Here is a 25,830-nt window from a genome sequence, read left to right as displayed (position 1 = left end):
GGTCCTGACTTCCTTGCTCATCTTCTCTTTTTTTAAAGATTTCTTTTACTTTTAATCATGTGTGTATGTGTGTTTCTATATGTGGGATGTGCGCATGAAAGTGAAGGCGCCCATAAGGTCCAGGAGAGAGTGTCAAATCCCTTGAAGCTGGAATTATAGGCAGTTGAGCTGTCTGATGTGGATGCTAGGGACAGCTCTAGTCCTCTGCAAGAGCAGTGGTATATACCATTAATTGCCAAGTCTTTCTCCAGCTTCTGCTTTTATGTTTTATGGATGAGTTACTCAGGGCTCACGTTCTGTACAGTACTTTCCCTCAGCTGCCTGTAGAGCATGGCTGGGGAATGGATATCCTGGATAACACTGATGATTTGATGCGATCGTTCAGTTGTGACCTAACTGCCCCCAAGGCAGCCACTCTCAGGCTGTTGCCCCTGACACACACATGGTACTGCATGGTCAGGACTGCTATTGTGGTTGCTGAAACTGCATCCTCAACTGCATCCAGAAACCTGAGGACAGAGAGTTCGTTCTTAATAGAGAACACCATTCCAACCCCATTTGCACTCAATTGCTGATGGTGAGTTTCTCTGAACACATTTCACAAGCTGTAATAACACTGTAGTTGGGGACCACTATGCAAAGTATGTTCCAGAAAAGGAATTTGGCCATGTTTTAGTAGAGAATTCTTGTTTGGGGTGACAAGGAAGGTTGGTGAGGCCAGCAGCCATCTCAAAAGTGAAGACTTGGACGTTCTGGAGTGAGAAAGCTTTGATGCTGAAGCACCTTCTTGCAGGATGGTGAGTGGGGAGAGACAAGAATCCAGGGAAACACTCAACCTACTGAACTGTGCTAGATGGGATGTGGGGTATCAGGAAGGCTTGGACTTAGGCAGTAGCACTGGGAATGGACAGGAATAAAAACACCCAAGGAAATCTAGATATGTACAGGTGACCAAGGGGGTTAAGTGGTCAAGGAAGAAAGCAAAAGTTTCTAAATAAATTCTCAGAAAGTAGATTCCTTTCTTTCTCTCAGTGTTCTTCCCCCACCCATCTCTCTCTTCCATCTTCCTCTTCCTCCCTCCCTCTGTCTTTCTTTTCTTCTTTTTCTTTCTCTTTTTCTCCATCCATATTCCTCTTCCCTTTTCTCCCTTTCATTTTGTTCTTTTATATAGAATCTCATTCTTTATCCCAGTCTGTCCTAGAAGTCACTAAATAGCTTAGGATGACCTTGTAGCTCAGTCTGACTTTATTTCATGGAGATTCTCCTATGTCCTGAGTGCTAGGACTACGAGGACCACCACACCTAGTTCTCTATATTTTTAAGTGTCTATCAAATGGCCTTGCAGTCCCAGACTTTGTTGGTAGAAACAATCTAGAAAGGCACTGAAACAGAGAGAAAGCAGCATCTGAGATATGCATGGTTATTAGGGCTCGGCTCATGAAACATACTTTGATTCCCACCAATATGCTGTCTTCTGGAAGTGTTCAGGTAGCCTGCAGAACTGTATTAAAATCCTAGGCAACATGACTATGTGGTTAGTCACAGCAACACCCTGCTGCCTGAATATAGCTTTTGTTTCAGTCGCCCGAAAGGGAGGGTTTACTGAATGGTCAATCTGGGCATTAGACCAGCAAACAAGTAGAATGTTTAAAGTGACCAAGAAAACATTCTATGTTAACCTCAGACTGATGTCATCTGATAGACTCTTCACCTTATCACTTGGGTACAGCCTCCTTAAAGGTGAGAAGTTTACATTTTGCTCATTGCTGTAGAACCGTGTCAGGACAGTCTGCTCCCCAGTATATGCTCAATCAAGGATCCCAAGTGTGGCCTACCACCATCTCCTCTGTGCTAGGCACGGAGCTAATGGCACTGGAGGGATGGATAATGATCAGTTTCATTGTGCAAAATATACTAACCCAGTAAGTCAATGCTGACATCAGATGTCCAGCCATATTGAAAGTATGTACCTTTTTCTTTTTTTGAAAAAATGAACTATAGTGATGATCTAGAACGATTCATGGAAAATCAAGGTGCAGCCAGCCCAGGTGTCCTCATTTTAACGACAAGCCTCAGCAAGCCATTCATGCGACTGGAGAAGTATGTTACTCTCTTGCAAGAGCTGGAGCGACATATGGAGGTAAGGGAAAGCAAGCTTCAGCAAGGTCCTCTGCCCACTGGGGTCCTGTGTGCTGCACAAAGCAATGCCCTGCCTCCAAAGCAGCTTTGTTACAAATCCAGAAAGCATCTTGTTTTCCAATGCTTCTTGATCTGATCTTCCATCTTCCCCAAAGATCTCCTAATTTTCCTCTTTATGCAACAAAAGATGGTCCCCCTTCTTTCCTGCTCCTCAGTTATAGTACCCCCTCTTTACTCATCTCTTCCAGGTCTCAGCCCTGTTGCTTCCCTCAAGACTATGATCATTGATTGACTTAGGTTTCCTTTTGTCATCTTGTCTGTAGAGCAGTGGTTCCCAGCCTTTCTAACGCTGCGCCCCTTTGATACAGTTCCTTCTGTTGCCTCAACCACAAAATTATTCCATTGCTATTTCATAACTGTAATTTTGCTACTGTTGTGAATCGTAATATGAGTATGTGATATTCAGGCTATCTGCCATGTGACCCTAAGGGAGTCTCAGCCCACAGTTGAGAATTGCTGCTGTAGGTGATGGGCCAATGGCAATTAAGACCTACGAATCTCTATCGTTCTGGTTGCATTAACTAGCATTACTGTGATAGGAAAAGCACACCAACATCAGAAAACATAAGGAGCAACCAAAAAATGAAATATAAAAAATGTTTGTTGCAGATAAGAACACTGTAGACATTTGCTTTTCTGACCCTGGCATTCCTTATAAACGGGTCCCATACTCCTGTATTACTGGGCATCAGTATGTCTACAGCAAAGTCCACTCACATTTTTGTTCATGAACTTAAATGTTATTTGTCTAACTACAATCTTTTCTAAATATTAAAAATTGCAACAAAGTCTGATCATTGAAAATTAAGCACCCAGATCCCGTTGTGAGTTTTCAAAGCAGGCACTTTGCCTTGAACTGTTCTTTCCTGATCTTGCATGGGGTGCGGAGGCGTGGGTGGGAAAGACTATGTTTACCCCAGTTGCTCTTCCTGTGTCTGGAGAAAGGGGTTGAGGTTTTAAAGGGGTTGGTTATCTTTAAAGAAAACGGTTCCATGCTGCGGTGCTTGTCAGCGTTTGTAAAGATTGAAAGCGCCCTCTCTGAGCGAAAAGCTCCTTCTCAGAGCATTTGAAGTGCCCAAAAGTTGGAGGGAGTTGGGAGCTGGTGGGTAAGGGCTGCCAGAATGATATTTCAGCTGGGGCTTTTGTTGACCTCGGGATGCCTTTCCGTATGCTATGCCAGTTCGCCAGGCCCTTTGAGGTTTGCCCTCCCCCCTTATCACAAAAATCCAGAAACTGTCACTTCTCACTGCTGCAGCTGGAACACAGCTAAGCTGAGGAGGAACTCCCAGGCCTACATGCTCCTCCTACCGCCTCCCTCACCGGCTTCTAGCCCAGTTTCCATTTGGTCATATTTGCTTTGACTTCCTTCCGAGTGCCACGGTCAGAGGAGTGTACCACTAGGCCAGCGCCATCCAGGGTTCTCATCACTTGTTAGGATAAGTTTTACCCTGGAAGGATGCACACTGACTTTCTGTGAACAATCCTGCCTGTGGATTGTTCTAGTTCTGCTACCCTGTTTTCTACCCAAGACTGGATGAGCAGAGTTGGCCTTCTCATTTCTCCTGCTGAGTTCAGGGGTAAGTGTATACATCCCTAGGTGAGAATGCCTGGCATATCCATGTTCCTCAACATTAGGTGCACTATAGGATCAGTGATGTCCCTCCAAGTGACTATATTAATTATTAAATAGTATTTTTAAAACAATTTTTAAATGTAAATATGTTTTTACTGCATTCTTTTCTTCCCCCAAGTTTTCTCCCCTTTCCTTCTCATCCAACTTTAAGTTCTTTTTCAAAAAACAACTCCCCAAGCTCCTCAAACCTAGAAAATAAAATACAGCAACACCTAAAAGAACAAAACAAAACCATCAAACTAACCAAATAAAAGCACACAAAACAAACTGTGGAGCCCATTATTTCTTGGTTATGGAAATGAGAAGTCTTACCTCAATAATGATACCTATTATGCTGTTACTAAATATATGCTACATTATAAACTATCTTAAAAGTCTATTGTGCTTGGCTAAATACTGTTGCTCTACAAGGTGTGTGTATATATGTGTATGAATACATTAAAACATTATCTACCATAAATATTCATAATTTTTCTTGTTAGTTAAAAAGAAAAGATAATAGTAAACTCAAAGGTTATATGCAAAATAGTCAGTTGTATAATATGATAAGTTAAGAATTAAAAAAAATACCAGAATTTAGGATCTCAGTACTTCCAGTAATTAGGCGATTAAGAAATTTTCGGAGGCTGGAGAGATAGCTCAGCAGTTAAGAGTAAATCCTATTTCAAATCCCGGCACCCAAGTCAGCCCGCTCACAACTGCCTGTGGCTCCAGTGAGCTCCAGAGGAATCCAAAGCCAAAGCCTCTGGCCTCCTCTACCACCTACACTCACATGAGTATTCTCTCTCTCTCTCTCTCTCTCTCTCTCTCTCTCTCTCTCTCTCTCTCTCACTCACTCTCATACTCTACCTCATATTTTTAATTAAAAATAAAATAATCTTAAAAGATAAGAATAAATAAAAATTCTTTTGGTTCATAGTTCCATGAATTTTAAGGCAGGTGTGGATTCATGTAATCAGTCACCACCATAGTGAAGATATAAGACAATTCCATCACACACACACACACACACACACACACACACACACACACACATGCACGCATACACACTTCTACCTTTTTGTCCTTTTGTGGCCATATGCCCATCCCACCTCATCCAGGGCAGCATCCAGCCTCCTCTAATTCTGTTTTTATTATTTATTTTTAATTACTTCTTTTATTTTTGAGATTATGATATAATTACATCATTTCCTCTTTCCCTCCTCCTTCCAAACCCTCCCGCATACCCCTTCTAGCTCTCTTTAACTCATGGCCTCTTTTTTCATTAGCGTTGTTACATGCATATGTGCATATGCTGATATTGTTTTTCAATGTATTCCTTTGATAGGACACTCATCCGGACCATCAAGACATCCTGAAAGCAATCATAGCATTCAAAGCACTCATGGTACGTGACACTCTCAGACAGTCATTCTCCATTTTGTATACTTTGTTGCTGAAAGAATGGTCTGTGTGTACCAGCTCTTTCTTTCAGCAGAGGTCCTCTGGATGGAACCAATAAGCTCTCAGGACAGTAGTTCAGTGACTGTTACATTTGGCTTTGTTCTCTGCAAATCATGCTTACCTATGAAAGGCTGCCCGACTGAGGGTATAAAGCAATCACATTTGAAAGGCTTGGCCACATTAAGCATTGATGTGTAGGTGGGGGGTTTCCTTTTTTTTCTTTGTCTTTACCCCCATTGCTCACCTTAGGTATGTATAACTTGTCATTCTCTGATTGGCATCAATACTGGATTTCACTGTTTATGCCAAAATATGTGAATTCGTTCTTTGCATATGAAAAAAGGAATCTTTCCTAAAAGAAAAAACACATTGTACTAAAATGTAATTGCTTAATATAGATTGCTACCTGAGGTAGCTATCATCTTGCATCTCGAGAATCAAGGTTAGCCTGTCTCCTTGAACCCACTGATGTAAAACCTTTGATGCCATTTCAGAAGGGAAAAAAACCCATTATTTTGAGCAATGTGTTAAATTTAGATATATTTGACATTTCTAAAGCCTTCTGTGGGATTTGGACCAATGTTTAGCTTTTGATCCTTGCTAGAAGGTGACTGCATAGCCCTCCTCGGCACTTCACTTTTATTGCTTCTGAAAGGTAAATAACTGAGGTGCCAGCGCTTCAAGGGAAAGCTGAAGATCAGGCAAGGCCTTGGGATATATTTGCACCTGTTGTCAGGCAAAAGAAGTAAAAAATACCTACAGTCTTACATGGCTCAGCTCAGTAGAACAACTCACGCAAGCCCATGGGTGGCGTGGCACTTGTTGCTACCTGGATCTCTTTGATGCATTCTTCTGTACATGAACACAGAAGACCAGAAGGTCCAATTCAAAGTCAGAGCCTCAGTTACACAGTGAGTTCGAGGCCAGCCTGGGTTGCATGAGACCCTGTCTGAACAAAGGAGACTAAAATACACCCCTCTAACAACAGAAAGCAAACATGCTTCTTGTGTTGGAAAACTCGCTTTGATAGTGGTCATATGTTTACTGCAAATACATATGCTTAAAATCTGTATAATGTATTTATTCTTTAAAGTCTTAGTTACATGATGCAACAGATTTTTTTCCCAGAAAGGATTATACATTCATGTGGACAAAATAGCATAATGAACCATTTGCTTAGACTTCAGTTATTCATTTTGAAATGAGTGCTGCTAAATTACTCTAAGATAGCTTTACTCTTCTGAAACAGGTTTTATATCCCTCTATATATTTCATGTCCCACATAGTATTGGCAGACTGTTTCCTGATTTGAATTTCCAATTTAGTCATCATGAAATCCACTTGGATTTGTTTCCCCCCAATCCCTTTAGGAATAAAAATCAGTTTAGTGTTTTGCTAGGCACTGTTGCTCCCTAAACAAAGTCAGGACAGTGCATGTGTTTCATGATAAACTCAGATGTGCTGTGACATAAAAAACATTCTTTTTGCCATTCTCTGTTTTTAAAACGCAGAGAGTACTTTCTCTCCATTTTTCTTATCATCAAGTTGATACCATGTTACAAAGTGAGCATAGATCATATAAATGAAATTATGTAGTAATTACAGCCCTATTTGCCCATGGCAGCAAAGGGCTGGTTGCTGTTTTCGCTCTATTTGATGGGACTCTGCGCCTTAACTCTCCAGACTCTTCACGGGGAGGGAGCGATAAGCCCCTTCTTACCGCTCCATCTTGATTCCTTGGCAAAATGGAAGCTCTCCTTTCTCCCTATAGCATTGAGAGGCTCAAAGCTATGTAGTGTATTTGTCTGGCAAGAGCACGGATGGTGATAGAATTCAGGGCAAGCAATAAAGGGCTTCAAGGAGTCAAAAAACGTACCTTATTTTGAACTTACTTTGGGTCTGGGAGCTTTCCCCATCTCTCTTACCAGAATCACTTTTTGCATCTGTAGGGGCAGTGCCAAGATCTGAGAAAGAGAAAACAACTGGAATTGCAGATCCTTTCGGAACCTATTCAGGCATGGGAAGGAGACGATATTAAGAGCCTGGGGAATGTGATCTTCATGTCGCAAGTGATGGTGCAGTACGGAACCTGTGAGGTCAGCCCTCGCCATTGCTGCTCCTTGTGCTTTCCTTTCCTTTCCTTGTTCTTCCATCAAGGGCAACTGGGGTAGAGGCAGAGGGAATAGAAAATATAGGGTAACTTTAAGGCACATTTAGATGGCGATATCAACTGAAAAGGGTGGCTTATGGGATGCAGAAGATGGCAGCTACACTTTAGACCTGCCGACTTTCACAAGACCCTCGGTATCTATCTGCATGGAGATGCCCTGTGAGCAGCTTTTCATGCACTATGGGAATGTAGGTGAGAGGTCCGCATTCAGGACAGAGATTTAGACTCTCTGACAAATGTACCTTTCTAGAAAGTACATATCCAAAGAGAAGCACAGAGGTTGAAGATGGATTATTTCTCTTAGGAAGAGGCCAGCGTAGGAAAGACATATCATGTCACCTGGTATGATTTATTGGATGCTAGCATTGTCTCCCCTCTCCATAAACACCTTCCTATACTCTCTGATGTGCTTGTGGCAAAGATTCATTACTGTGGGTTGGTAAGCAATCTCATTAAAAATGCAGATACCCTGGGGAAGGTTAATGCAGTAAGGGTAACTATTAGTCATTCATATCTCTGGGATAAAATCCTTGGGTGAAAGGAGGGGGAAGCATTGTGGGACTCTGTAGGGGAATAGAAAAGAACTGGGGATTGTAGTGTCACTGAAATTCCTGGAGGAGTAATTGAAAGTGGCCAGCAAGCTTAGTGTTCTGGAAGGTTCAGAGGTCAAGGAATGTGAGGACAAAACGAAGCCATCGGATTTTGCTAGAAGGCAGTTATTGATGAGTTTGAGAAAGCAGAGGGGGGGGGTGCAGTTAGCGAGGAATCAATGGAGAGAAAATGAGGGCAGCAAGTAATTTGGCAATAAGATGTCAAGAAATGAGATATTATGAATGAAGAGCCACATGGGGTGAGCAAGGGCCTTAAGACGGCGATGAACATATGTTAAAGGCAAAAGAGGAGGAACTAGCGAAACAGGAAAGGCTGCTGAAGAAGCTCAATGTCTGTGGAGGGGAAACGAGACAAGAGAAAGATGGGAGAGTTGTTCTAACAGCTCTCAAGGTTCGCTCTATTCAAGTGGGAAGGAGATTGAGGAGATAGCTGTGAGAATAATTACGTCAATTTTTTTTTTGGTTTTTTAAGACAGGATTTGTTTTGTGTAGCCTTGGTTGCCCTAGAACTAGCTCTGCAACCAGGCTGACCTTGAACTCACAGAGTTACACTTGTCTCTGCCTCAGGATGGACTTTTTGTACCTATTAATTTTGACTCTGTTAAGGGGATCAGAGCGGCCCTATGTGTTAAGTTTACTTTAGTGCAATTAAAACCTATAGTTGACAATAATGCATTATAATAATCTTAAAAGAGCTAGAAGAGAGAGTTTCTTTTCACTAATAAGCAGTTTATCCGTTGGTTTGTTTATCATATGTGCATCGGGCAGAAGATACTGGAAGGGGTTGATTCTCTCCTTAGGCCACATGGGTCCTGAGAATTAAGCTCATGTCTTCAAATCATCCACCAGACCTGCTGTCAGATGAGTCGTGATAGCACCAGCCCACTGGCCCTAGAAAGGACTTTGAGTATGCTTGTCAGGAAGAATTGACAAAAGTTTAAGATAGAAGACACACTAATAACTTGGGTTTGGTCATTGCATAATGTATAATGTATAATGCAATGCCACATTGTTTCTTATGAGTGTGTACAAATATGTTATGTGCCAATCCAAAAAAAAAACCATGAAATTGAGCTGAGGGTGAAGAGGACAGTGGATTTAGTATGCACAAGGCCCTGTGTTGTATTTCCAACATCATACACAGAGACCAAATAATCCACACCAGTTTTTAAAAATGTATTTACATCTTTGTCTTACACGTCATACAGTAACTATCTCTCTCTCTTTCTCTCTCTCTCTCTCTGTGTGTGTGTGTGTGTGTGTGTGTGTGTGTTCATATGTATGCTTTTCAGAGGAGGCCGGAGGTTGATAATAAATGTCTTCCTCTATTACATTCCAATTTTATTTCTTACTTTAACTGGAGCGTACCGATTTTTGTCTAGACTGGATAGCCAATAGGCCCCTAGATCCCCTTGGCTGTGACCCTACAGCACTCAGTATTTTAGATGCTTGCTGCTATGCTGGGCAAATACCTGTTTGCTAGGACTCCTAACCCAGGCCCTCATGCTTGAGCAGCAGGTACTTTAGCCACTGAGTCCACAATTATCCTACTATTAATGATTAGAAGTAATTTAATGACTGGGAATATTAGAAGACTATAAATTTATTTTTTATTTATTAAAAAAAAATTATTTTACAACCTAATCTGTTTCCCCTCCCTCCTCTCCTTCAATTTCCTCTCCCCACCCTTCTTTACCCTCCTCCCCTCCTCCTCTGCTCAGAAAGGGGTGGGCCTCCCATGGGCATCAGCAAAGCCTGGCACATCAAGTTGAGGCAGGACCAAGTCCCTCCCCACCGCATCAAGGCTTGGCAAGGCAACACAGCAGGGCGAATAGGTTCCTCAAAGCCAGCTCAAGCACCAGGGACAGGTTCTGATCTCACTACTAGGAGCCCCACAAACAGACCAAGCCACACAACTGTCACACACAGGTAGAGGGCCTAGGTTGGTCCCATGCAGGCTACATTGTTGGTCTGGAGTCCGTGAGCTCCCACGATTTTGGGTCAGCTGTAACAGACCATAAATTTCTTATCTGCTGAAATCAGCTTCACTTAGCTACTATTCGAAGTAAAGTTATATTATAGTTACAGGAATTTTGAGACAGAGTTACTTTGTGTCCGGAACTAGCAGTCACACTGTTCCAGAATCTGTGTGGGCTCTGATCCTCACACACTCCGGGAATAATCACATACTTGTTTGGCACTTTTGAGTTTTATCTTTTTATCATTTTATAATTCACTGCCAATGCTCAGGTCGATGACTATGTAAGGCCTGTATTTTTTTACTTCAATAACATTTTTTTTTCATTTATTTTACACACCAACCAGTTTCCCCTCCTTCCTCCTCTCCTGTCCCCTTCCCTCTCCCCATACACCCCTCCTATCCACTCCTCCTCTATCTCCCTTCAGAGAGGGCCAGGCCTCCCATGGGCTTCCTCAAGGCATGGCACATCTAGTTGAGGCTGGACTGAGCTACTTCCCTTACATGGAGGCAGGGCCAGGTAATCCAGCATGGGGAACAGGCTACCCCAAAAGCCAACTAAGTGCCAGGAAGAGGTCCTGCCCTCACTGTTAGAAGCCTTCCTAAGAGACCAAGCTACACGATTGTCACACACATGCAGAGGGCCTAGGTCGGTCCCGTGAAGGCCCCATGACTGTTGGTCCAGCGTCCATGAGCTGCCAGGAGCTCAGGTCAGATGTCTCTGTGGGTTCCCCCACCTTGAATCCCCTGGCTGGTACAATCCCTCCTCCCTTTCTTCCACAAGACTCTTGGAGCTCAGCATAGTGCTTGTCTGTTGATCTCTGGTAAGGCCTGGGTTTTGAAGCAGTGCTTTCGGGAGGTCCTAACAAAAATGGTTCAATGATTTCCCGTTCATGATTTTTATTCTACTTCAGGAAAAAGAGGAACGATATTTTATGCTGTTTTCAAATGTCTTGATAATGTTGTCTGCAAGTCCTCGGATGAGTGGCTTTATCTACCAGGTGAGTAGCTCTGAATGAAAGATATGAGCAGAGGCCAGATGCAAACAGGTTTCTCCTCAGACGTGATATAGGCACCGTGGCATTTGGAGCTCAAGCCGGCAAAGGGAAAATGTTCGAAACCTTCCATAATGAACCTGCTTGTGACAACAGATGTTCTTGAGATCAAAGACCTTTGTCGTCACATAATCCTGTCCCAGCTATCTGCTGCTCTGCCTATGAGCTAAGTTTCCAGTTGTGTAAATAGAAATCTAAATCTATGATTGGATAAATTAGTAACAGCTGTTTACAGACCCGTCTGGGTACTGCTGAATGCCACAAAGCTGGGACTTGATCCTGTGATTGTTATATTGTAGACATATTAAATTATTTGGGCTTGTAAGAAGCTGGTCCTTAAATGCTTTAGGGGATGAAACCTCCCTCAGCCTGTTTCCAAAATGTAGACCATTATGCTGTGATTCTCTGTTATATGTGGTCCTGGCCATTACTCCCTTTCATAAAATGTGGGCCTTTGCTTTTCAGTTCATATAAAAATACGGTCGAAAGCAAACTGTTTGAAATCGTGAGCTTAGGATTTAGGGTGTATTAGCCAAACACACACTTCTCCCTTGCTTTCTTTTCTAATTGAAATCTAGACTAGGGCAGTATTATCTATTGTCAGACTAGTGAAATATGTCTAGCCATGTGGTTTCTGGGAAGATCGAAAGTATGAGAGAAATATGTACAGTCACAGGATTAATAAGAATCTTCTTTCTTCTGCTAGGGAAAAATACCAGTAGCAGGGATGGTGGTGAACAGATTAGATGAAATTGAAGGGAATGACTGCACATTTGAAATCACAGGTAAGCCATTTTCTCCTTCTCATGTACCTACTTCAGATCCTTTTTGGAAGCAAGTGGAGTTTAAACAAATAAATGCTATTCTTTTCTCCCATATAACCCCTAATCAGGTTTGACAGGGATATGGCAAAGCCCTGTCCACTCCCCAGGACAACTAGAGCAGACTAAGAAAACAATGAAGCTTCTTGTCATTTCATAGCCTCGGCTTTGCCATTACTTTCCATCTTTTCTTGTATCAAAGCTACTTGTGAGACCTGGAGAATAACAAAATGGACCGATCTTCTCCTTCTCTGTCATGTGGTCCATGGCGGCCAAGAAGCCAAAGGGGTGGACTTTTGTCTCCAATCTTATCAGCCGGTAAACTGGCAAGGTGTGGTTGTATTCTAAATAGCCATGAAACTTTCTATACAAATTAAGCCCAATATTCAAATTCTCTCTGACATTTTAGGCTATTGTCCCCTTTGCCAGGCCTCTGTGATTTCCTTGTAATGGCTGTACTTGTACGTGGATGTCACAGTGGTGAAGACAGTGTTAATGTCCTTAGACCTTATCAAACCCTGTATTCAGCACTAAGAAGCCTATAATTTGGTATTATTTTTTAACTGGTTTCAACTACGTGTTATTCTATCTTGGACACTGGGCAAACCAGTGCAATAGTCGTGGACTAGGCTATGGACTAGATAGCCAGTCCGTACACTTCCAGTTTTAGATTGCAAGTGTGTTTGTTGTGAGGTTTTATGCTGTGTCTAAGATTCTATAAAGTGATAGAAATCCAGGAAGGTTTTAGAAATAAAAATGAATAATCATTTGCCATATTTACAACTCCTCTGTTCCGAATACTGAAGTTTGAAAGGGTTATTTCATAGAAAGGAAGACTCCTGAAAGTAGATGCCCAACTGAAGTACGCTTGTGAGTAAGACACAACCTTGTGTTTGGTTTCTAAATGTTCATACTTGGGCGATCCAGGTAACATGATAGAGAGAACTGTGGTCTATTGCAACAATAGCCAGGACTTCCAGGAATGGCTGGAGCAGCTGAACAGACTGACCAGAGGACCAGCCTCTTCCAGCTCATTGTCTAAGACCTCGTCATCATCCTGTAGTGGGCATTCGGTAAGCAGTTCCCTGGGACTCGTCAAGTACTGGGATGAGCGAAGTAGTGGGACTATTGAAGTATTAGGGATTATTCAAGTTTTGTCGGACGTTGCCTGCTAAAGCCTTCTAAAAATCAGCAGCGAGCATGCCCTTTGACTTTGGGTGGTCTCTGTAGATTTTGAAGTACAGTTAAACCTCACTAATTCTGATTTCTTATCATTGTGAGGCCCATTGAAATTAATAAAGTATTTCAGTTAAATATGTGTGATTTTGGTCAGCAGCAGTCTTTGGTACTCAGCTAACCGCTAGTCAGGTGTCTCCCACCAGAGGACCTTCTAAGAGGATTTAATGATAAACAAGATTTATTTGTTTCATAACTGTTATTCTCGCCTTAATCACATGCCACGTCAAAGCAAGTAGTTCACCTCTCTGAATGCCTAAAATCTTCATGTAATCTCGCGCACACTTTCACATCTGCTCAGTAACCTGCATGAAAGGTAAACATTCAGCATTGACATCTGAATTCTCGGAAATCTAGAATCTATGGAGTTGGAGTTAATGAGATTTTACTGTACTTGCTGGGTGAAATGGAAGCTTTCCTCGGTTGTCTGTTAACGCTCCACCTTGTAATGCCAATATCCCTATTCTGAGTGCTGTGTGTTGTGGTGGTGGAACATAGGCTTTGGCATCAAGTCTGGGTTCAAATCTTGTCTTTGCCATCTTCTAGACAGTCGCTTCGCTTCTCTGAGCCTGTTGTTGTCTACTCTGACAGAAGAGCCCACTTAAGAATCTAATTGAGTGCCAAACACATCACTGAAACTCGAATGGTTTCTGTTGTTCCCCTTTCCTCCCTTACAGAGGAAACATTTCTGCTGTAAATGGAATTGCAGAAAAGAGAGGACAGGATCATGGGACGCCAAGTCCATTTCTAATGTTGTTTAGAAACTGTTAAGTTTTCCGACTGGACAATTTTACTATTCCATCTTCCCCCTTTGTGTCTGGCTTTGCTGATCCAATGGAGCTATTGCCATTCTCTCACTGTGTGGTACCAGGTCGGGTTCAGATGGCAGATTGCCAGCATCTCATGAGACATTTTCCCAGTCTTTTAGCTCTACTGGACAGCCCCGAGGACCCTTGGAGCCTCCTCAAATTATAAAACCGTGGAGTTTAAGTTGCCTACGACCTGCACCTCCACTTAGACCATCAGCAGCACTAGGTTATAAAGAGGTAATTTTGCTACATATGATATAAAATGCTTCTGACAAGCTAATTTTAGAGCTTATCGCAAATAGTTCAGAGAGAATATGCTAGAATTTATGATAGGATATAATTATATATATATATATACACACATATGTGTGTGTGTATATATATATATATCAGTCTTGAATTGCTAGATTCAGTGATTGTTTCTTAATTTTCCATTTTCCTGTTCTCCATCTACAGACATTGATGGAACTGAGCAGTTCAAATGTTTCTCTAGTCTATTTCTTAAGTTCCTCCATTGTCTCTCCACATGGTGACAATAATTCTTTAGATTAGTAAACTATGTACACACATCTCAAAGCAGAAACGCTTCATTGAGAGCTGCTTTTCCAATGAAACACTCAGTTCTGCACTCATAGCATGTTGTTCAATGAAACCCAGTCAGTAAAATGTCATGAGACCAAGCCATGTGTCTCAACTAAGAAAGCAGAGTCTGCTGTAGTGAGAAGAAGAGAAGATTGTAATTAGAGGAATGTCTTTTTATAGAGAGGCTTCTCAGTTTCAGCCTCCCTCAGAGGGCATCTGATATTTGCCTCGTGTGCTGCCAAGATCTACCATGACCAGGGTGTCTGTCTGGTCCTTTTCTCTACAAGGGCAGTCAAGGCGCGGTAGTCTCTAGCTCCCAGAACTACACAAGTGTTACTTTTTCCACCGAGTGAGGTTCCCCCTTACTTATTTCTAATTATTTCTTATTTCAGAGAACATGCTCATTTATTAATAACTGCTCCTAAGGTCTTGTTGTATGAAGTGTAGTTGCTGACAGTTACAATTCTCTGTCCCTTGTGTTTTGATCTTGGAGACTGCTCAGTTTGGAGTGTTTTTTTGACTTGAGCAACCATGCTTCTGCTCCAATTCATTGTTGCCTCCATTTCTCAGAGCAATAAAACAGAACAATATATAGATGCTGGAGGATTTTTTTTAACTCTTTCAACTGGCTGATAGGAGGCATGACTCGAGCATTTTTTTTTTAAAAAAAGTAACTTCAGAATTTGGGCAGGAAGTGGTTTCACAGGTTTGCTTTGAAACTGACCTGCAACCATTCATCTCTCTTTGATCACTTAAACCAGGAGTGCCACTTCATAGTAACCTATTCCCCTTTTTAATAATGGACATGTTGCAACTGTCAGTTACTAAACTCATACCAAGGTGAGCTCTGAAGGGTAAAGTTGGCTTAATCCTTCACATAACTAATCCATTAAAACTAAGGCATGATAACTGTGTTTCTGCTGGGGGAAGAGAGTTATTAATATATTCTTGCTATGTACTGTGCATTTCGGTGATTTTCTGGCATTTGTAATTCTGCACAGAACTGGATTCTTTGGACTTTTGCATGAGGATATTGCATCTGAAACTAATGTGGGAATTGTGGTGATATTCTCTCCATGTAATTTATGATAACACTAACATTTCAAATGTTGTTTTAGAATTATTGATAAATGGATTTGGTCATTATAACCATCGACCTCTCACGCTCATCTTCTCTTTCTTTACATATTCATTTTAGAGGATGTCTTATATCTTAAAGGTAAGGGTAGAACAGTGACATCGTAATGTTGTTGTGCTGTAAACTTTGATGAATGAAGCTTTCCTTTATGCTTGTTTTGTCCCTTGCTATATAATTGGCTAAAATGTGAAGATGCAATTCTGACATGTAAGTACTTTCTTCAAAAGCAGGCTTGTGTTTGATACGTGCAAAATGTTACTTTATATATCATGCCTTTAAGATGCTTGTTTTCCTATGTTTTTAATGCTAGCTTTTCCTCCTTTTTTTTAAAAGCACGTGTGGTTTTTCATGTTTGTCTCTTTTCAAGTCTAAGTGGACCACTGTGGCTAAGTGAAGGCAATTAAATTATTTGTTTCATATATTTTAAAGTACTAATTATTATTCCTGTATTAGATAGATATATCCATACATACATAGATGATGGGCAACATGTAATGTCAGGATAATACCTTGGGATTTGAAGTGTAAGACTGTAAGAGTCCAATCTGTTTACTTTCATATTAACATTGATCTGTTTTTTTAATTACTAGTTATGCATATGACAAAACCCAAACTCACTGGTTTTCATCTCCACTGGGTACTAATTAAAAGTGTGGCTTTGGCTGTATATAATCGAAAGTTACTTGTCAGAAAACCCTTCATGAAATTCTCCTCTCTGAGAGAATAACGTAGACTCTCCACCTTAATTTTCCCATCCAACTGACAGGAATTCTAGTTTTCTTTGTTGGACTGCGTTAAACAAAATTTGCTCAAATAGTTTTAAACTCTTAGAACAGAGACACATGTTCTGACAGTAGTTACATCTTCAAATCATCCATGGGGAACATCAACCAAGTTAGGAATGCTGGTACTCTTCTGGGGTTGAAATTCCATTACTTTTGCTGCAGATGGTACCCTAAAGGCAATGACCCTCCTGCACAATCTGCATCCTTCTTCATTCTTATTCTCATTCCTATGGCAACTGAGAGTGGAATGTGATTGCCTGTGCTTTGTTGAACCTTTTCAAGTTTATTTAAGCCATTTTTAGTGTGTGTAATCTAAAATTCTGACACTTTCCTAATGGATGCTATCGCGATGAGAGATGCATTCGGACTCATTTTATTGGCTCTATTTTCATTTCTATTTGGGAGAGAATGTTAATTCACAGAGAAACTGTTATCCTTACAGGAATCTAGTAAGAGCCCCAAGACAATGAAGAAGTTTCTTCACAAAAGAAAGACAGAGAGAAAAGCCTCTGAGGAAGACTACGTGATTAGGAAAAGTAAGTGTTCCGTATGTTTGCCAAGTTATTTATGCGTGAACACAAACATGAGAAATTTTTTAAAAGCAGATAATTAGAGAAGTTTATTCTTGGCATCAGCTGTTATAAAAATATGTGGAAAATTTGGTTACTTCTAAGACTTCTGAATAAGCTGTCCCCCGCTGCCCTTCCAGATGACTCTACTGTTTTCCTGTTGCAGGACACTTCACTCCACCTGGTTTAGCCCCCCTCCCCCCATGGGGCACATTTGCTATGGACATATTTTTTCCCTTTAAGTTTCTGATGCCTGATATATTTTCTGAACAAATAGACTAAATGGACTGGAGGCCAGAACTCCTTCTGGTAGTCTAGTGTTCAGAGATGTTCTCAGATGATCCCAGAGTCAGTCTGATGACATTCGGAAAGGGTGCTTTTTCTAGAGAGTTGAGAAAGTCAGTCAAGTGATAGGCCTGTATTTGGCTCTAAAACTGTGAACAAGGAGTCAGTGATGCAGCAGCATTGCATGTACCAGCTGCAAGTCTAGCCTGGATCAATCTTTGCTGTGGCTAGGGCATAGTTCAGTTTACAGAGTACTTGCGTTGCAAGCACAGAGTGCCACATAAGCCAGGCACGGGCGGCATGTGCCTGTAAACCCCACTTGGGAGGTGAAGGTAGGAGCAACAGAAGTTCACGTTTATTCTCAGCCTGGGTTACATGAGACCCTGTCATAATATAATAATATAATGTATTATAAATAATATAATGTCAGATTAAAAGTAGTGGTGGCGCACGCCTTTAATCCCAGCACTTGGGAGTCAGAGGCAGGCGGATCTCTGTGAGTTCGAGACCAGCCTGGTCTACAGAGCTAGTTCCAGGACAGGCTCCAAAGCCACAGAGAAACCCTGTCTCGAAAAACCAAAAAAAAAAAAAAAAAGTAAATCTTTGCTGAACTCCAATTCCTGCAACCCCAGTTCTATCCACAACTAACTTTATTAGTGGAGCATTGCCATCTGAGCATTTAAAGACTGAGATGGGGGGGGAGAATTAATGATACACTGGCTGGTTGAGAAGATGAGCGGGGTTAATAGGGCAAAGCTCTTAAAGAAGGCAAGCGTTGAAATGTAGTCGCCAGGATGGCTTTGGTATACTGGATGAGCGCTGAAGCCAACTCCGAGCCCCAGTGCTGTAATTTTAGCCTTCAAGAGATGACTGATAGAACCCCACTAATTTAGAGTTCTGAACTTCAGGAGTAGCCCCTGCTCCTGAGTACTGACCCCCGAGCTCTCGGGGTTACTGGTGGTATCACTCTTTTGTCCCGGGAGGCTTGAACAGATGTTTGCCTGCCTTTCAGAAACATTGCGAGTCCTTGCCAGTGATGGGCACAGCATCATTTTGAGTGTCCGGGGTCATATATCTGTGAGAAGTCATTACTGATTCAATTTGACAGGTACAGCTGCTCTGGAAGAGGACGCTCAGATTCTTAAGGTGATTGAAGCCTACTGCACCAGCGCCAGTTTTCAACAAGGTAATGATGGTTCCAGTAGAATTCCCCACACTGCTTTCACTTATGAACGGGGTTTGTTCTTTGCTGTTCACTGTCTCTTAGGGGGCATAAAAGAGCCTTGGTGCAGCTCAGTTGCAGGGTGTGGAAAAAGCATGTGGCTCAGGGCAGAGCAGAGGCGCAGGGCTAATCTTCCAGATAAGCTGCTTTTAGCTACTGGGGCTTTGTTTACGCACTGGTACTCTTCACCCAGAGACACGGAGAGATGTAAGAGGAAAAAAGCTGGAGGTGAGAGAAATGAAAAGGACTTTTAAAAAAGTCACTCTCTTTTGATCTACCCAGATACCTTTGCCAGCACTAGTTAGGAATTAAAGACCCCAGAGAGTTCCTGTGTCTGCGAACTGATGCTAATCTCATCTTATAGGCAGAATTGAAAAGGAAGTCAAAATACTATCTTTCATCAGCTATGTATTGAAGGGAAGGATGCTTCACCAGACTTGGGTTTCAAAGGCTGCTCTGAAAATCTGGAAATGTAGTTGCACACCTGAGGCTCATCAAAATGTCTAAAGTGTCTCGAGGAGCTGTTAGGTGAATGTGTTTCCCTACAGTTTTCAGGTGAAGCCCTGAGAGCTAGATGCTACCTTCTGGCGAGTCCTTGTGTCTCTTCCAGTCCAAGTCCCATTGACTATAGATATAGGACACCCTTTAGAAAGTCTCTCATATTTGCATCAGGACCAAATGTCCCAGAGTGCTGTATTTTTCACAGCTACTGACCAGCTGCTTACTTGATATGAGAGGGCTTTCTTAGGAGACTGCCTTGACACACTCTTTGAAGGAAGCACGTCTCACCACCGGCTGTCACAAGAGGAGAGCATTTGATGTGGAAATCAATACATTTCACCACGAGCAGGGACAGTAATCTGCCTGTGGTTTCTGGCATGCTCAGTCCTTAATAGTAAGTTTTGATGAGCTGGGAGATGAAAGAGAGAAGTTTTTATTGTGGAAGCTGGGGTGAAGGCAGGGATGAGGTGACAACAGAGGAGCATCCCTCAAAGGAACCCCAGCCTTACCTCACCTCTGGACCACTGGTTTTCCTAGATGTAGAGTCCATCCAAGTACTTAGAGGGGAAAGCTCAGGCGTGTGACCTGACCTAAAGATGCACAGTTTTGTTCCTCCTCCCTCCCCTCCCTTGTACTTGTGGGAAGTATCTAATGCCATGCTTGACGTTCAGATGTAGCCACATTAGCCTCACCATGTCCCTGCATTTCACCCCGGTCAAATGTCCTGTTTCTCTAGAACCGACTCATCTTGACATTCCGTATCCATTCATCCATCCATCTATTTGTCTTCTGCATACTAATTAAACACTGTGAACAGCAATTCACTGAACGTGGAGACATCTCACCTCTGGGAAGACAGGAGTTATCAAATAGAAACAGTGAATGCATGCACCTCTGAAGGATGTTGTTCTAAAACAGAACAGGCCAGTGACCCAGGCAGACCAAAGATTAAGTTCTTGAGCTCAGAGAGACAGGCTCTAAATTGAGCGGTGGAGAGGTTGAAACTACCCGTCCCATCTTCTGCCCCAGGCTGTAGAGACAGTGTGGGCAGAGAGCAATGAGGAGACCTGAGTTTTGTTGCTGATATGATGATCTCCCAGGTCTGCTCTACCCACGGTCAAGAATAGCTTACTGCCACTCTGCATTTCCCTAGAGGGCTCCAGAAGGAGCGAATGCTGCTTCAGAAGCCCTTTCAGCATGTCGTAGCCCAGAGTAGCGCTACTCCCGGCCCAGTCTTTACTGAAGTAAAGACTCCCTCCCTGATCATGGGACGTGGTGTGCAGCTCCTGGAGGAATGCAGAGATGGGGTGACCAGTGGTCACTTCTTTACTCTGGGAAGGTCTTAGCACATCAGTCCCCCTTCCTGAAGAATATGTGACATCATTTGGCCATTTAGAGTTCTCCCTGTCAGGAAAATTGAAGAGTGGCTTGACTGCCTTCTGAGTGCAGGGGTCTGAAGAAAGTCGCTGCAGCAGCAGTGGCAAGGACTAGGGCAGCCTTGGCTAACCACTCCCCACCCCGTCTATGCATCTTCACTTACAGGCACTCGGAAAGATTCTGTCCCACAAGTGCTACTCCCTGAGGAAGAGAAACTCATTATTGAAGAAACCAGAAGTAACGGGCAGACCATCATCGAAGAAAAGTGAGTAGAGAAAGTGACCCCTTTCTTGACATATCTGGGGCCTGCGGGTAGGTGTGGCAGGCTGTCTTAGGGCTTCTGTTGCTATGATGAAACACCGTAACCATAAACAGCTGCAGCAAGAACAGTGCTCAGTTAAGCTTACAAGTCTCGGGTCAAACTCCAGCACCGAGGGAAATCAGGACAGGAATCCAAACATCCTGGAGGCAGGAGGTGATACAGAGGCCATGGAGGGGTGCTGCTTACTGGCTTGCTCCCCATAGCTTGCTCAGCCTGCTTTCTTATAGAACTCAGGACCACCAGCCACAATGGGCTAGGCCCTTTCACATCACTCACTAATTTTTAAAAAAATGCCCTACAGACTTACCCACAGGCCAATCTAGTTGGGGCATTTCCTCAATTGAAGCTTCCTCTTCCAAGATGACTATAGCTATGCCAAGTTGACATAAAACTAGCCAGCACACAGATCCTTCCCCAAAGGGTCCTTCTTTCTCTTCCCCCTTCCTTCTTCTTCTTACTCCCCCCTTCTTTCTTGTCCCCATCACTCTCTTCCTCTTCCTTCACAAAAAGGGCCTTCTCTGCTGAGCATGCAGTTGGGAGCTCCAAGAGGGCAGGAGGAAAGACAACAGAAACGGAGGTCTAGAAGCCTCCTGCTTCCCTGTGGAGTAAGCAGCTTCCCAGCACTGGAGATCTCCAATCCACATGGTGTATCTGGAGGTACCCAGGAAGGCCTTAGCTGGCATCCTCCTGCCCACAGCATTGCTGCTCACATCTTTCCAGTCAGGGGCCACGTTTCTCACAGCTGATCTCTTGTAAAGTCCTAAAGCAATCTGGTGAAGAAGGCATCACTTTCAAAGATGAAAAAAAAAACTAGGTTCTAGGGAACTGTGTCTACGGCCCACCTTTCACAATTATGAGTGTGACTTACATGGAGGTGCGGTCAGCTGAAATACCTCCCAGCTCATTAAGAAGCACGGAGTAGCCAAGAACTCACTCCTGTATGCTTAAGTCATTTGTGAGGTCAGGGCTGAATTTGCATTGGCCGCTCCTCTCCCAGTGCTTGCCATTGTGGATGTGTTTTCACGTATGCTGTACGGGTAAAGCGCTTGGATTCAAGAGAACAGGCTAAAGTCCCAGCTCTGCTCTGTTTGCTATGTATCGCCAGTGTCATCCTGGGCCAGTTCTTCCAGGTCTCCAGATGTGTTTTCCTCATCTGTAAAATATTTTCTAGGCTGTTGAGCAATCAAATAAAGTAGCTATAAAGGTTGGCACTCAAAAATTAATAGCAAGTATACTAATTACTAGTTGTTGTTATTAAGAACATTATTATTGATACAGTAATCATAATAGCCTGGTGAAGTCTTCAAGGAAGGTAGTATTGTCTCCATTTTACATGTAAAGAAAGCAATGGCTAAGATGAAATGAGAAAGAAACTGATTATACAAGGGCAGAGTAATAGTAAGAGGCAGGATCAAAAGCAGGGCCTGGAGAGACTCAGCAGTTACGAGCACTGACTGATCTTTAGGAGGGTCCAGTTTAGTTCCCAAGGCCCATGCTGAGCAGCTCACAACTGCTTGGGACTCCAGCACCAGGGAAGCTCGCTCCCTCTTCTGTCCTCCCTGAGGGTCTGCACTCACATGCACGTGAACACATACATCAACAATGAAAGTTAAATGTAAAACACCCTCATCTAAAACCTAGATCTTTAAATTCCTTAACTAGAAACAATTGGAGGTAAAAAAAATCCCAAAGCTATCCAGGAAACTTTATCATTTTAAAACTTTATTATTTTTAATGTTCCGAGTCTCTGTCGTGTGGGGTTAGCTAAACGGGAAGGATAATACCATAACATGGCTATCGCAGCGCACCCAGGGTTTTCCGATCCCACTCATTATATAGTAAGTACTATTTGCTCCTACTGTAAAGCGACCGCCATCAAAGCTTAGGGTGGGAATCTTAAAAAGTTGAACTCATGGGATCAGAAAACCTGGATGGAGGTGGGCGGTCCTTGGACTTCCCACAGGTCAGGGAACCCTGATTACTCTTCAAAATGATGAGGGAGAGGGACTTGATGGGGGAGGGGGAGAGAAATGGGAGGCTGTGGCGGGGAGGAGGCAGAAATCCTTAATAAATAAATAAATTTAAAAAAATAAAATAAAAAAATTACAGATGAATAAACAGAAGAAATTATGGCCTCTATAAAAAAACAAACAAACAATAGTAAAACATGGAGTCAAAGGATGTAACTTCATTGTTAAAGTGTTTGTCTGGAAAGCACAAAGCTATGGGTTCAATACTCAACAATATTCAACATTCAATAAAGCAATATCATTCTAAAAAAAAAAGAAAGAAAGAAAGTGGAGCAATGGTTTCCAGAGGCTTGGCGGGGGGAGAAAAAGTAGGTGATGTGCGTAAAAGAAACCTACAAAGTTTAATTATATAAGCTGATAAGTAGGTTTTAGTCTATCGAATAAATATGCAGCCTAATGACTAAAGTTGACAATGATGCCTTTTATTCTTAACATTGACTAAGAACATAGATCTCCAGTGCTCTCAAAAGACACGCCTCAAACAGTAGACACAACCATATCTGGTGAGGGCTGTGTTAATAGCTTCCCTTGGGGCAACATTCCATAAGACAAACTCCTCAAAGCATCATGTTGTATACTTTAAATGTGTACAGTTTTTATTTTTCAGTTATACCCTCAAATTGAAAAAAAAAAGATAAATTTTATGGCTGTTACCTGCTGTTTTCTGGCCACTCAAGCTGGAGCTGCGTGGGGAAGGAAATGCGTAGTATAGAAACGGCGCTGTAGCGTGGTGTTGAAATGGGCTTGTGTGACGAGAGCTCTTATCCGTTGAAGAGAAATACTGTACATCAGTCAGACAGGGATAGTCCCCATGAGCTAGAAACCCCACTGATACCCGTAGCTGTACATATGTAGAGTTATGGCTTGTTCATTTATCAGCACTTTGGTACCAGCCATCATCCATCTCTGAATTTTCTCTGTATGTTTTAGGAGCCTTGTTGATACTGTGTACGCCTTGAAGGATGAGGTCAAAGAACTGAAGCAGGTAATGCATCATTAAAGTTATCTTCTCAGGTAGCTGAATCGCTCTGGCTTCTTGGCCACCCACTGGGAACTGGTGTCAGGTAGAGTCCAGGAGCAAGGTACTGGGGTAGAACTTATATGATATAAGCCCAACTTATATCAGTTGGGCTTTATTTCTTTAATCACGTGGCTTTGATATGTGTAGCAGACTCCCCTTTGTAGATACTACTTTCTCATTCCCTCATATCTTAAAAACATGTAAGCAAGCCCAGGTGTAGGGGCACCTGCCTGTAATCCTAGCTACCAGGAAGGTTAAGGCAAGAAGGCCACGGATTTGCTAACCTGGGCTGCAAAGCAAGGAATGGAGCAATGAAGGAGAGGTGGGAAGAGGGAAAAGAGAACTATCTTGGGTGGTTGATGAACTTGCTGGTGATGGGGTCCTAGGCTCCATCACTCCACCTATGTGATGAGACTGATTGTACCTGTGGCAAGGGGGAGGATAAGGAAGAGGAGGGTCTAGAGCCTGGAGGAGCACTTGTGGAGTTCTGAGCAAATTCGGGATAGGGCACAGCAAGGTCCTGAAGTGAGGTGGACCAATGAGGCCGTGAGAAGTAAAGCAAATGGAAAGAGTCATGCTAGAGCTGAAATTTACAGTACATGATGGCACAGTGCTGGAGTGAGGAGAGGAGACAATAGAGAAACTTCGCCCCTGGCTATCTGACTTTCTATAGTGGGCATCCTTTCAGAGATTCAGAAGCTCTAGAAGAGGTTTGGGTTGATGGGGGGGTGATACTAAGTGCCCTTTAGAACATAGTAAGTTTAAAGGGCTCATAATCTCCAGATTGACTGGCCACACTGGCATCGTCCTGTGAGTTTGGTACCCAGAAGATGAAACTGGCACCAGAGATATTTGGGAAGCCCCTTAATACACACTTGCACTGATAGAGAAGTGACCCTAGGTGAAAAAGTGTGGAACCAGGGCAGATCCAGTCTTAGGGAACACTTGTATTTAAGTGAGAAGTGTAGGAGGGCGCTCACTCATGGCAGAAAAATCAAGACACAGCCTGGTCTCAGAATAAGTAGTCAGAGTGAAGGATGTCATCAGGAGGAGGAGAAGGAGGAAGAGGGGGAAAAGGCGGAGGAGGAGGCAGAGGAGGAGAAAGAGAAGGAGGAGGAGGAGAAGCCATGGGAAAGGCTGTCTTGGCTCAGGGATCAACAACTTCTTTCCCTTCTAGGAGAATAAGAGAATGAAGCAATGCCTGGAAGAAGAACTGAAGTCGAGGAAGGACCTAGAAAAACTGGTCCGGAAGCTGTTGAAGCAAACCGATGAGTGTATTCGAGCTGAAACCAGCAGCAAGACCTCAATTCTCCCATAACCGTCACTGTGCAGCTGAGCACTCATTGAAATAGCCAGCTGAATTTGACTGTGCCCTTCAGCTTTTTCTTTGTGTTTTTCTCTCTCTCTCTCCCTCTCCCTCTCTCACTCTCTCTCTCTTTCTCACACTGCTTGAGTGTTTGTTACTTGGTTATCAGTTGATTGATATTTGTTTTAACAGGGGAAGCAACCTGGGGTGGTGATAAAGTGGCCCCAATACTTTGCTATGCCCAACAGTCCTTTACTACCTAATTCGCTGAAGGCAAAGCTTCCCAGGCTACGTCTAGAGTAGGTGACAGTGAACGCTTTTGCCCAGTGCTCCAGCTGTTCTTTTCTGGATTGTCACATGGCTCCCTTCCATACTTTAACAATCATTGCCCTGCGTTGTCTGTTAAGACCAAGAACAGTGTAGGGTCCTCATTCCCTTTATGCTGGTGTACATTTCAGTCAGTGGGGTAGGAACTCCAACTGTCCATCAGCAAACTGCTTCCGGCAATGCCCCCTTAGCAGCAGGGCAGAGCAGCTATTCCTAGTGCACTGTAGCTTGCCAGCCCAGCCTTCCGCCTCTACGTAAGTTTTCTACCTCCCCACCCCACCCCTGTGCTTTTAGGCAGCCATACACAGTGGTGTGTAAACTAGTACGGGTGTGCTTTGCTTATTTTGTCAGCTACAACAAGCAGCGACTTTACCTTGACTATTCATACTACAACCTTTTCCTCTTTCTAA

The 25,830-nt window shown here is 42.9% G+C and overlaps 1 protein-coding gene across 1 annotated transcript in view; it reads left to right on the top strand.

Moving 5' to 3' along the window:
* Arhgef6 (Rac/Cdc42 guanine nucleotide exchange factor 6) overlaps window positions 1–25,153 on the top strand; it is a 122,749-nt gene extending 97,596 nt beyond the window's left edge. Inside the window, 13 exon segments of the mRNA XM_013350503.2 lie at window positions 2,002–2,140; window positions 5,160–5,219; window positions 7,225–7,371; window positions 10,949–11,035; window positions 11,796–11,874; window positions 12,838–12,983; window positions 14,067–14,192; window positions 15,736–15,756; window positions 16,903–16,996; window positions 18,423–18,500; window positions 20,580–20,679; window positions 23,697–23,751; window positions 24,965–25,153. Coding sequence (XP_013205957.2) covers window positions 2,002–2,140; window positions 5,160–5,219; window positions 7,225–7,371; window positions 10,949–11,035; window positions 11,796–11,874; window positions 12,838–12,983; window positions 14,067–14,192; window positions 15,736–15,756; window positions 16,903–16,996; window positions 18,423–18,500; window positions 20,580–20,679; window positions 23,697–23,751; window positions 24,965–25,105 — 1,273 coding nt within the window. The 3' untranslated portion in view covers window positions 25,106–25,153.
* Window positions 25,154–25,830: the final 677 nt, after the last annotated feature.

This window comes from Microtus ochrogaster, chromosome X (assembly GCF_000317375.1).
Source record: "Microtus ochrogaster isolate Prairie Vole_2 chromosome X, MicOch1.0, whole genome shotgun sequence".
Taxonomy (NCBI): Eukaryota; Metazoa; Chordata; class Mammalia; order Rodentia; family Cricetidae; genus Microtus; species Microtus ochrogaster.
Note: the sequence above shows the minus strand (reverse complement) of the source record. Positions and strands in the feature narration are given on the sequence as shown.